The sequence below is a fragment of the Ceratotherium simum genome, chromosome 39 (assembly GCF_057802395.1).
Source record: "Ceratotherium simum simum isolate JZ-2026a chromosome 39, ASM5780239v1, whole genome shotgun sequence".
Classification (NCBI taxonomy): domain Eukaryota; kingdom Metazoa; phylum Chordata; class Mammalia; order Perissodactyla; family Rhinocerotidae; genus Ceratotherium; species Ceratotherium simum.
The window spans coordinates 16,438,845-16,450,846 of record NC_141938.1 but is presented as its reverse complement, the minus strand read 5'-3'; the positions used below and the strand labels follow the sequence as shown (position 1 = coordinate 16,450,846).

At 63.1% G+C, this 12,002-nt stretch overlaps 1 protein-coding gene across 2 annotated transcripts; it reads right to left on the bottom strand.

The window, feature by feature from the left end:
- Window positions 1-2,531: 2,531 nt before the first annotated feature.
- CIMAP1D (CIMAP1 family member D) lies at window positions 2,532-7,374 on the bottom strand. 2 transcript variants are annotated; one of them, XM_087425259.1, is made up of 5 exons: window positions 7,248-7,374; window positions 6,254-6,387; window positions 5,468-5,474; window positions 4,687-4,800; window positions 2,532-3,041 (listed from the first exon to the last, which is right to left on the bottom strand). In XM_087425259.1, the coding sequence occupies exons 1-5, from the start codon at window positions 7,372-7,374 to the stop codon at window positions 2,557-2,559; spliced, it is 867 nt and encodes a 288-aa protein (XP_087281385.1). In that variant the 3' UTR covers window positions 2,532-2,556. The 2 variants fall into 2 exon arrangements, with proteins under 2 accessions (XP_087281385.1, XP_014651474.2); XM_014795988.2 differs by lacking the exon at window positions 5,468-5,474 and having other exon boundaries at window positions 6,280-6,387.
- Window positions 7,375-12,002: the final 4,628 nt, after the last annotated feature.

Here is a 12,002-nt window from a genome sequence, read left to right as displayed (position 1 = left end):
ACTCCGCCCCCCACCCGTCGCCCAAGTTCCTAGAAGGACAGAAGTGGGAGAGACTTAGAAATCACCTGTTCTTCCCTTTTTGACTTATGGGGAAACTGAGGCCTGGAGAGGGGCAGAGGCGTGGTCTGGGAGGGAGAGATCCCCAAACCCTAAGGTCAGCCCCTTCCCTACCCACGGTCCCAGCCAGAAGGTACTTGAAAACCACGCCCTGCTTTATTTCCTAAGGGGGAAACTGAGGCCCAGAGGGGGAAGGGGCGTGCCCGAGGGCGCACGGCGGAGACGCGGACCCAGGAGCGCCGGGCTGGGCTGCCTGGGTCTGGGACGGGGAGGGGGACTCAGGGCGAAGCCGAGTCCCCGTCTGCTGCCTTTCTCTGGGCCTCAGTTTCCCAGCCTGGAGGGTCACGGGTTCCTCCGTTTCTGGGCAGCACTGTCCGGCATCAACCAGCTGAACTCTTGGGCCTCAGGCTCCCAGGCCCGCCGGCCCCGCCGGCCCCCCTCCAGGCCTCCTGGGTCGATTCCTTCTGCGCCGGGGATGGGATGCGCGGTCACCCAGGCCCCAGGCCCCCGGCCGCAGTCTCGGCCACCCCTCCCCCTCCCCCTCCCGGCTGGGCCGACTGCCGGGAAACAAAGGAGGGGCCGGGCGCGGGCAGGTGGGGAGGCGGGGCGAGGCCGGGAGTCGGATCAATAAATCAGAGAAATGAGATCACCGCGCCCGGGGGAGGGGGAAGGGGAGGAGGGGGAGGGGGAGGAGCGGGAGGGGGAGGAGGCCGCGGCGGGAGGCGCGCGCGGCCGCGATTGGCCGGCGGTGGGGGCGGGGGGTCGGCGATGCTGCCCGAGGCCGAAGCGTGAGGCCGAAGCGTCACACCACGTCACATTGTGCTGCGGTCCCGCGGTGAGCCGGGGGGTGTGGAGGGCGTGGCTTCGGGCCAGTGTAGGCGCGGCGTTTGCCAAGCCCGGAGCCCCCGTCTGCACTTGTGTGTCCCTGTGTGTCTGTGTGGTCCACACCCATGCGGACTGTGTGAGGGGTGGGTTGTAGTATATTGCGTGCAGACGTAAACATGTATGTGTGCATGTGTAGGAGTCCTGGTGTGTGTCCAGGGGTGTGTGTGGGGGGGTGTACGGGTCCTGGTGTGTGTCCAGGTGTGTGTGTGTGTGTATGGGTCCTGGTGTGCATCCAGGTGTGTGTGTGTGTATGGGTCCTGGTGTGCATCCAGGTGTGTGTGTGTGTGTACAGGTCCTGGTGTGCATCCAGGTGTGTGTGTGTGTATGGGTCCTGGTGTGCATCCAGGTGTGTGTGTGTGTGTATGGGTCTTGGTGTGTGTCCAGGTGTGTGTGTGTGTGTGTAGGGTCCTGCTGTGTCCCCCTAGTCTGTAAGGGGTGTGTGTTCAGGTTCAGCACCCCCAGGCTGAGGGAGGGGACAGAGTAAGGAGAGGGCTGACACCCACCCCAGGACCCTCTGCGTGCTGCCTGTGGTGACACCCGGGTCCCTCTCCCCCAGAGACAGGTGGCAGTCCATCCCTCCCGAGCTCCTGGGTCAGAGGTCTAAGGCCTGGGCCCAGGTGTCGTCACACAGAGGACTCGGTCACATGGCACCGTCCGTGTGTCTCCTTCCTGTCCCTGGGAAAGAAGGGCAGAAACAGACCCCAGGGGCCGGGATTCAGATCCTGGCGTCAGATGGATGCAGGGCTCACAGCGGGCTGTCCTCAGACCAATGTCCGTCTCTCTGACCCCATTTCCTCAGTGAGCATCACCTGCCTCCTGAGCTGCTGTGAAGCTTGATGATCATTATCAATATCTAGAACATGGTGTGCGCCTACTGATGGCAGATTAGAACACATCAAACTCCTACACATCCTTCAAAACTCAGCTTCAATGTCCCCTCTTCCAAGAAACCTATCCGGCTCCCCCGACTCAGAGCCCTGGCCCCACTTCTGGCCTCCCCCAGCTCTCGATCCCTCCTCTGGGCCCATCCAGACCCCCAGGGGCCGCAGAAGTGGGGTCTGGATCCTGAGAGCAGTGTTCAGATCTCCATGTGACGTGAACAGAAAGTGGGTTAAAAGCACGCGTGTGTGTGATGGTGACAGCTCTTGGTGCCACACAGAGATTTATTGGCAAGCAGTTAGAGGAGGCGGGGAGGGGGGCATCGGGGCAGCTTCCAGCCTGATTTAGGGCTGGGCCCGGGCGGGCAGCCGTGCTCCAGGAGAAGCAAGGATGAGCCCAAGTTTGGCAGAAACCCGAACCGTGTCGGGGACCCAGGCCCTGGCGGGGCGGACGCCGAGTTCCAGGACACAGGAAGCTCCATGTCCGGTCAGCCGCAGTGGGAGGGCCAAGGGTGTCCCTTTCTCCACCTGGCCTGGCGTGACCAGGACAGAAGAAACTGGGGCGCTGGGAAGAGGCTCCCTGCCCGGGGCCACGGGGTCACAGCCCCCAGGGACTGGGGGGAGCAGGCAGCCCAGAAGGACCTCAGACAGCTCAGAAGAGGAGAAGGAGGCACCCCCCAGGAGGGGCCGCCCGCACCCCACTTCGCAGCTAGGAACCCGGGGCTCGGCCTGGGCGTCAGGGCGTGGTGTCAGCCGCCACGGTGGCGGCCTGTCGGGAGCGGCGGACGCCCATGGTGAACGCCGGGGCCCTGGCTTTGGTAACAGTGACATGCTCGGGGCTGTGGGTGCCCGGGCCGGGCGTCTCGTCCAGGGGGCGCGGGGCCCGGGGCCGCCCCAGCATGGTGAAGGCGGGCCGGCGTGGACGGTAGGCATTGGGGTCCGGGCTGTCATAATGGCCCGGGCCCGGTATCTCGGCGGGGTCCTGCGGGGGGCGGGCGGGGGGCGTGCGGCCCACCACGGAGTAGCTGGGGCTCCTCGGCTTGGTGAAGATCTGGGAACCCCAGAGGGAGGGCAGGGTGTAGGTGTTGGGGGCGGGGGCTGAGGTGTCCAGGGGCTGCGGGTGCAGACGCCCGCCCAGGGTGAACGCTGGGGGCGTCCGTTGGCGCACAGGGGCCACCTTCTCTGGGCTGTAGGCCCCGGGGCCCGGCGTCACCTCCAGACCTGTGAGGACGGGGCAGGAGGGTTGGGATGGACAGAGTCCCACCTGCCCTTGGCCCACAAGGTTCCTGGAGGTCAGACCACTCCGCGAGCAGCCCCTTCCCCGACCTCCCAGCACAGTCTGCTCTCTTTCAAGCCCCCAGGCCTTGGCCCAGGCTCAGCCCTCTGCCAAGCATGCCTTCCACTTCCATTCCCGCCTTCCACCGCACTCTTCATGGCAGCCTCCAAGTCACCTCCCTACTGCCTTCCCCACACCCTCCTCCTAGGCAGAGCCCTCACAGCCCTGCCCAGGATCCCCGGCCTGGGTCTTCCCCTCTCTCCAGACATGGCCACGCTGAGGGGGGATGGTCCCCCCCTGGGTCTAACTCCACAGCAGACTGGGGTCTCATAAAAAGCAAAGACATGTCGAATCTACTTCAATTCCCCAGCAGTTGGCCTCACGCGTGTTTGAGTGGATGGGTGAGTAGAAGGATGGGTGGTGAGTGGTTGGATGAGGAGTGAATGAGTAGATGAATGGATCCATGGATATGTAGGGGGATCATGATGAGTCATGGATGATGGATCATGGATGGATGGATGGATCAGGGATGGATGGATAGATGATGGATCATGGATGGATGGATGGATGGATGATAGATCAGGGATGGATGGATGGATGGATGGATGATGGATCAGGGATGGATGGGTGGGTGGATGGATGGTGGGTGGGTGGATGGATGGATCGGTGGATGGGTGGATGGATGGATGGATGATGGATGATGGATGATGGATGGATGGATGGATGATGGATGATGGATGGGTGGATGGATGGATTGATGGATCAGGGATGGATGGGTGGGTGGATGGGTGGGTGGATGGGTGGATGGATGGATGGGTGGATGGGTGGATGGGTGGATGGATGGATCAGGGATGGATGGGTGGGTGGATGGGTGGGTGGATCAGTGGATGGATGGATGGATGGGTAGATGGATGGATGGTTGGATGATGGATGGGTGGATGGATGGATGATGGATGGGTGGATGGATAGAAGGATGGATGATGGATCAATGGATCAGTGGCTGGATAGATGGATGGGTCCATGGGTGGATGGATGGATGATGGATGGGTGGGTGGGTGAGTGGGTGGTTGATGGATGGGTGGATGGTTGGATGGATGGATCAGTGGATGGATGGGTGGATGGATCGGTGGATGGATGGATCGATGGATGGGTGGGTGGATGGATGGATGATGGATGGGTGGGTGGATGGATGGAGGATGGATGGGTGGATGGGTGGATGATGCATGGATGAGCTGATGGGTCAGTGGGTGGATGAGTAGATGGGTGATGGGTCAATAGATGAAAGGGTGGGTGACTGGGAGACCGCAATCAGGTAATTGAATCAGGTGCTTTGTGTGAAAGTGAGCTGGTGGAGCCCGTGACGGGGACTGCTATGTTTGCACAGTGCCCCCTGCACCCCGCTGCCACAGTGGGTCGCCACGCATGCAGAGTCTCCCTGGCCTGCCTCACTCACTCAGGCTCTCTCACCGTCCCGGCCCCTCCTCTGAATCCCGTGGATTTCATCGGTCCAGAGACCCTGAGGTTCTAAGAACTCGGGGACGGGAGAGTCGCTGAAAGGGCAGGGTCCCATGGGCAGCGCGGGTCACTCACCCCGAGACTTGCCCCGGCCCTGCATGGAGAACGCAGGGGTGCAGCTTCGGCCAAACCGGGTGACGCTCGGGTCCAGGAAGTAGATGGGCCCGGGGCTGGTGTCCTGCGGAGATGCTGGGAGAGCAGCCCGCTCATTACCCTTGGGTGGCCTGGGCACCTCCACCCTCCGGCCACCCCCAGCTGCGACCTCAGACCACGGAGGTGGGGTAGCCCTGCCCCGGGGCCCCGGGTCTCTGCTTGGACGGTGCCCTTGTGACCAAAGCCGTCCCAGCCCTCAGCCTCTCCTCGCCGCGGACCAGGGACCAGGGTGGGGGTATGGTTAGGACTGTACAGGATTCTGTTCTGACTAGGCTCTGAGTGGTGTCTGGGGGTCCCCCTCTGTGCTTGGGCGGGTGGCACATGACATGCTGAGGGGAGGGGCTCTAAGGAGGCCTCTGCGCAGTGTCCTGGGCACCTGTCCATTACTGTGACGGCCGTCACCACTATTGTTAAGTGGGTGCGTCTCTGTATAGAAGATTTGGCAAGGATTAATCGGTTTACATCCTCTGTGTATGTGCACACACGTGACACCGTGCACGCACGTTCGTGACAAATGAGTGTGGCCCAACTCAGGCCGTTTCCCACCTCGAGGCCTTTTCCTATGCTGCAACCTCTACTGGAGTCCCCTTCTTCTCCTGGGGGCTCCACCGAACTCCTACTCATCCTACAAAGCCCAGATCCCATGCCTCCACATCCAAGAGGTCCTCCCTGGACATTCAGCAATGTCTACACTGACCTCCACCCCCCGACTCCCCAGCATGTCTGTCCCTCTGTCCCAGGATGTATCCTGTGACAGCATTGGGACCTGGGATCCCAGCTGGCTCTGGGCCACCAGCTAAGTTCACAACCTCTCCTAGGGCAGACGCGAGGCTGAGCCCTCATTACCTTCCAGGGCCCCTGCAGCTTCCCGAGTTCGTTTCAGCTTCTTTTGGGCCTGAAGGCTGAGAAGAGGCTGCTGTCCCAGCCACCCTCTCCCAACGAGCCTCGGTCTGCGTGGATCAGACTCCCCACACAGGACCCGTCCCCACCCCAGCCCCCGTGGCACCTCAGAGCAGCTCCGGAAAACGGGGAGGTGGGATTTGCAGGCACCAATGTGCAGGGCACAGGCCTGCCGGAACATGGAGGGAACACCACGAACAGGGATGGATGGCATGCTGTGGCAGGGCCGCCGTGTCGGCCTCATCCCTGCATCCGATGCCCGCTCCCACCCCACTGCCCCCACGCTGGGCCGAGAAAAGTGGACGTCAGAGAGGCAGGTCACCTGCTGACCTGCCAGGCCCCTGCCTGTCCGAACCACAAAGAATTCTCATACCACCCTCGCCACCACACACTCCTCCCTCCATTCTCTCCCTCAATAAGAAAACATAGGACCAGAGAGGCACAGCATCTTCTCCGAGGTCACACAGCAAGCCAGGGTTCGGGCAGCCCTCCCAGCTTCCTGCCGCACTCAGTGGGGGCCTGGAGCTAGCGGAGGGAGGGAACGCTCCCCAGGGGATACCGGAAGCTGGGGAGGCCCCCGTCCCACCACCCTCATTCCCCCACCCCCCACCTTACCCTCGCTGGGCCTCGGGAAGAGCGAGTAGGCAGGACCAGCCACCTTGGTGCAGTCGTGGTTGGTGTAGCCAACAGTGGACGGCAGGACGTACAAGCCGGGCCCGGAGCCTGTGACCAGAGCCCTGGGTCAGGGCCTGAGAGGGGGGGATCCCGGGGCCCAGCCCCTGAGCCGCCCCCTGGCCCCCAACCACAGTCCAGTGCAGGGGGTGGGGGGCTGCCTCTGTGCAGGGGGCAAAGGGTGTGACACAGGCATTGTGAGTCACAGGTGAGGGGCTGCAGGGCCAGACACAGACACGCTGTCCTAGGAGGGGAAACCAAGGCCCGGACACGGACACGCCGTCCCGGGAAGGGAAACTGAGGCCCGGACACAGACACGCAGCCCCAGGAGGGGAAAGTGAGGCCCAGACACAGACACGCTGTCGTGGGACAATGTCTGATGAACTCTGCAAAGAGGTCAGGGCCACAAGGGCCACAGAACGTGACTGCAGCTGCTCTGTGACAGATGGAGACGCTGAGGCAGGGCCTGGCCCTCAGCGAGGTCCCACAGTTAACATCAGAGTCAGGATGTTGGCCCCCCGGCCGCCGCAGTGTCCCCTGTCCACACAGGCTCCCTCTCTCTCCTGCTCCTGTATCTTCTCCAAGGCTCTTATCTCCGATAAGACCCTACAAACCTCATGTCTGTCTCCCCCCCGGGACCCTCATCCTCTGCTGAACCCTCAGCCCTGGAAAGGTGCCGGCCCGTAAACGCTCAGGTCCTCTTGGGGGGAGGCACCCACAAGAGCCAGCAGAAATGCCCTGTTCACGCCTCTCCTCCCGGATGGGAAACTGAGGCCTGATGAAGGGCAGGGACTCCTCAGAGGCTGCTGCCTCCGCTGGGCTCCCGAAACATGCCAGAAGCCCCGGAGATTGGGAGGATGGAGCAGGAAATGTCCCCCCGCCATGGCCCCTGCCCCACCGCCGGCGCGTACCGTTCTCCATGGTGGCCGTCCGGCAGGACTTCCTCTGGCCAGTCTCTGGGATCTGGCACTGGGGGGCCCGCCGGCCCAGGGGTGCGGTGGTCGGCCGCAGGGCGGGGTCGCAGCTGAGGGTCCCCATGGTGAGCAGGTAAGCGGCCGCAGGTCCCGGCCTGTCCCCGGTCCTACGGCTTCTGCTGAGCCCCGGCCTCGCCACACCCTCCCAGGGACCGGGGACGGCACAGATAGCACCTTGTCCCTCAGCGCGGAGTCTGGGGCCCTGGCCCTGGCCGGCCGGTCGGGCGGACGCTGCCTGGAAGTGGGGCCGGGATCGAGTGTCGGCCGGGCGGCTGGACAGCCCGGGAACGAATCCGGTGTCGGCAGAGCAGGTCCCCAGGGAGCCGGCCGAGCTGGGCAGCCAGGGCCAGAGCAGGCCCCAGGGAGCCGGAGCCGCGAACATGACACCCACAGCCTTGCAGCCGGAGGGACTGGGGAGGTCGTGGGTGGCAGGGTCCCATTGCTACAGTGGAGAAACTGAGGCACGGCCTGAGCTCATACAGCAAGTTCATCAGTCTGGGAATAGCAACTTGGGCCCAGAAGCCTGCCTGCCTTCATTCATCCAATCAGCACTTATTGAGCACCGACTGTGTACCAGGTTCTGTTTGGGTTGGTGGGGACAGGACAGGAACAGACAGGAGCCGATGTTCTCAGGAGGAGAGAGAGACAATAAACAATAAATTAGTAAATGAACACACAGGATATTAGAAGGTGTTGAAGGTTCTGGAAAACACAAACCAGTTGGGAGTGTGGGTGAGGCCAAGGGTTAGGGCCGGGTGAGAAGTCACGGCACTGAGAAGGTGAGAGAAGAGCGTTGCAGGATAAGGGAATGGCCGTGCAAAGGCCCTGGGGCGGGAGGCGATGGTGGTCCTCCAAGACAGCCTGCCGCCTCCCAGAAGCCGCCAGGATTTACTCCGGCCCAATACAGAGTTCACTTCCCTGGCCGCACCGAGGCTTCGGCGGTGCCAGGCTCCGAGGAGGGGCTGAGGGACACTCGGATTCCGATTCCCATCCTTCATGGTGTCCCCGTCGGTTGCTGGCTCGCGGCCCTCTTGCGCTGTCATGTTTCAACAGCTTGATTGCGTTATAATTCACACACCACACAATTCACTCCGCCGTGTCATGCACGGGCTGCATTCCGCCCTTTCTAAAACTTTTTCATCAAAATGTCACGGTCTGTGTAAAAGATCGTAAATCGAGCTTTAAACGCTTCTCTTAGAAAAGAAGGAAGATCTTAAAATCGGTGACCGAAGGGTCTGCCTTAGGAAGCGAGAAGAGTCAGAGAAGGAAGGAGGTGAAGGGACGTAGCAGAGAAGAGAAGATGGGGAGGAATTAGCAAAGGCCCCGGAGGCCGCTTCTTTAATGGGATCAAGGGATTTGTTAGCCTCCAGCCGGACGGGTCACGGACACGAATCCTGGAGATCAGGAGGGGAAGGGGACGTTACAGGGAGAACGCGGGGCCTGTGCAGCCGCGGACAGAAAGGTCCCGACTCTGGCGCAAACGAGATCTCCCGACGAGCGTCTGCTGTGCCCGCCTCCCACCGTCCGGAGCTCAGGGGCCTTCTCCACGGCGTCACCTTGTTCCATGGTCACAGCGTCTCACCGAGGAGGGGCTGCTGCTGGCCCTCATCTGTGGCTGCAGGGGGGGAAACTGAGGCGCAGAGGGGGGAGGTGACGGGCGCAGGTCCCTCGGGAACTAAGTCATCGGCAGAGCCGGGACTCAACCCCGGTACTCTCCGACGCAGGTTTTAGATCGAAGCTCAGGGTCAAGGCTTCTGGGTTCTGATCCCGGCTCAGCCTCCTGGGAGAGCCGAGAACCCTCCACGGCTCCCGCGGCCCTGAGGAGAAACCTGTGTCCAGATGTCACACCGGGCCCCCACCGGCCTGCCCCGCCCCTCTGCCCTCGCACCCGGCCCTCAGTCCTTGCTGTCTCCACTCTGGCCACGTCAGCCAGCCGGCTATTCCTTGAGCCACTAAGCTGGAGCCCACCGCGGGGCCCCCTCCTGCCCTCCCTCCCCCTGCTCCCCCTCCCCGTGACCCCCTCCCCCTGCCCTCCCTCCCTGTGCCCTCCACCCCATGCCCTCCCCCCCACTTCGGATGCCCTGGCCATCAAGTCCGCCCACAGCTGGCTTCGTCCTCAGTCACCTGTGGGCCCCCCGACATTGGATGAGCCATTTGCTTCTTTCCAGAAGCAGCACAAACTGCAGAGCTGTGGACAGAACCGGGCACTGAGGAGGGAGACGGGAGATGAATACCCCACCCTCTCTCCTCCTGCTCGTCAGTGCCCCCCCAGAAGTGCAGGAGCCCAGAGACAGCTCCACCGAGGCCGGCCTCGAGGACCCGGGTGGACGGAGGGCAGGTGGACAGAGGGCAGGAGGGCCAGGCAGAGAAAGGACAAGGGTCCCGTGGAGGTCGTTCCCAAACCCGTCCTGCCCCATGCCTCGGCCCCCGCCCAGGCTACATCAGCCAGCCCTGCGGGGCAGACAGCTGGACACACTGGTTCCAGCCCAGGCTTGGCCCCCACTGCCTCGGTTTCCCCTCCGTGTCATGGATACTACCCCTGGCCTCCCTCCCAGGGACAAGACCCTACATTCAGACGCCATCCAGAACTCGGCCCCAACTGCCTCGGTTTCCCCATTGTGACGTGGGAAGGAGCCAAGAGCTGACCCAGGGAGGACAGACTGGAACAGCCGCCGAGCCTGTGAAAGGTGGCTTTGGGGACCTCGGGAGCCCAGCAACCTCACCAGACTGAGCTCCGCCCCCTCCAGCTGGCCAGGCCACCCCCCCAACCCCGGGGCCAGCCGGGTGGTGTAGTAGTTAAGTTTGTGCACTCTGCTTCGGCGGCCTGGGGTTCACGGATTCGGATCCAAGGCATGGACCTACACACTGCTCATCAAGCCATGCTGTGGTGGCGTCCCACATACAAAATAGAGGAAGACGGGCACAGATGTTAGCTCAGGGCCAATCTTCCTCAGCAAAAAAAAAAAAAAAAGAAGGGAAAAAGAGGCTGGATGGGGAGTGAGGGTGCGGCTCCCGCCCGCATAGGAGCCGAGCCCAGCTGTGGGTAGTGATGGATACAGCACCCAGGGCCTGGGATCCGGGGAGGAGGCTGCAGGGGCTGAGCTGGCAGCACCGAGACGGTGGACGCTCCTCAGTTACAGCCCTTATGTTAATTCAGCCGGTGTGCGTCTGTGTGCCAGGCGTGAACAAAACACACCAACTCCCGGCCTCGCCTTTTTGCCGAGAGAGGCAGACAAATGCGAGTCTTCCGTTCCTTTAAAGGCCAGCAGGCCGCGGGGAAGTCAGGGCAGGAGGTCCTGCGCGTGTCGGGTCTGCAGTTTGAAGCGGGCAGGTCGGCGCCTCACTGGGGAGGTGCCGCTGGAGCAGAGGCCTGAAGGTGAGAAGGGAGCGCGGGGAGATCTGGGGAGAGGCCCGGGCGGAGGGCACAGCGCGTGCAAGGCCCTGAGGCCGCAGTGAGTGAGGGGGGAGGGGACAGAGGGGCAGGGCCCCGCGGGGGGCGGCGGGCAGAGCAGGGACGGCGACTCGGTGCCCACGGCGCCCTCTGGCGGCCGCGGGGAGAACAGACCGAGGGCGGCGCCGGAGACCCGGGCGAGGAGGGGACGGCGCTGGTCCAGGAGGGACGGTGGGGGGATGGATGGGGATGTTGGGGAGGGATGGTGGTGGAGGGACGGTGGGGGATGGATGGGGATGGGGAGGGATGGTGGTGGAGGGACGGTGGGGATGGATGGGGGGATGTTGGGGAGGGATGGTGGTGGAGGGACGGTGGGGGGATGGATGGGGATGGGGAGGGATGGTGGCGGAGGGACGGTGGGGGGATGGATGGGGGATGTTGGGGAGGGATGGTGGTGGAGGGACGGTGGGGGATGGATGGGGGATGCTGGGGAGGGATGGTGGTGGAGGGACGGTGGGGGATGGATGGGGATGTTGGGGAGGGATGGTGGTGGAGGGACAGTGGGGGATGGATGGGGATGGGGAGGGATGGTGGTGGAGGGACGGTGGGGGATGGATGGGGGATGCTGGGGAGGGATGGTGGTGGAGGGACGGTGGGGATGGGGGAGTAATGGGGGGGATGGGGAGAGGAATGGGGGGTGATGGTGAAGCCGGCCCAAGGGGGGTGGAGGAGGGCCCGAGAAGCAGGCCGGTTCTGGGTCTGTTTTAAAACCAGGACCAACAGCCCGATGTAATGTGGGGCTGAGGGAACTACAGGTGTTGAGCCGCCTCCAGGACTGGGCCCTGAGAACCGGTAACCAGGGACGTGGAGGGGGATGCGGCAGGGGCAGCTCTCAGAAGATCAAGAGTTCGGTTTTGGAATTGTGGGTTTGGGGCTCTCGTGGGAGACACTCGTGGACACCTGATGGGCAGCCGGCCGTACAGCTCTGGGTTGATGGCTGTCTGTCTGTCCCCAGTAACACATTCCCCCAAACACAGCGGCTTAAAACAGCACATGCGTTTATTATGCCCCGGTTTCCGGGTGGCAGAGCTGGCTCTCTGCTCGGGCTGCACTGACCGTGTCAGCCAGGGCTGGGGGCTCGTCTGGTGGCTCGACTGGGGAAGGGTCTGCTCCCAGCTCCCTTGGGCTGTTGTGGAATTTAGTTGTTGTTCTAGCACTGGGCGCCCCCTTCCCGCTGGCCGTTGGCTGGAAGCCACTCTCAGTTTCTGGCCACGTGGCCTCCTCACGTGCATCCTCGCGTG

Excerpts from the sequence above, each read along its gene's own strand:
- CIMAP1D (XM_087425259.1), bottom strand. The coding sequence starts at position 7,374 with ATGGGGACCCTCAGCTGCGACCCCGCCCTGCGGCCGACCACCGCACCC. Across the intron at positions 6,388-7,247 it reads GACGGCCACCATGGAGAACG|GCTCCGGGCCCGGCTTGTAC; the intron begins GTACGCGCCGGC and ends CTCTGGTCACAG. Across the intron at positions 3,042-4,686 it reads GGGCCGGGGCAAGTCTCGGG|GTCTGGAGGTGACGCCGGGC; the intron begins GTGAGTGACCCG and ends CCGTCCTCACAG.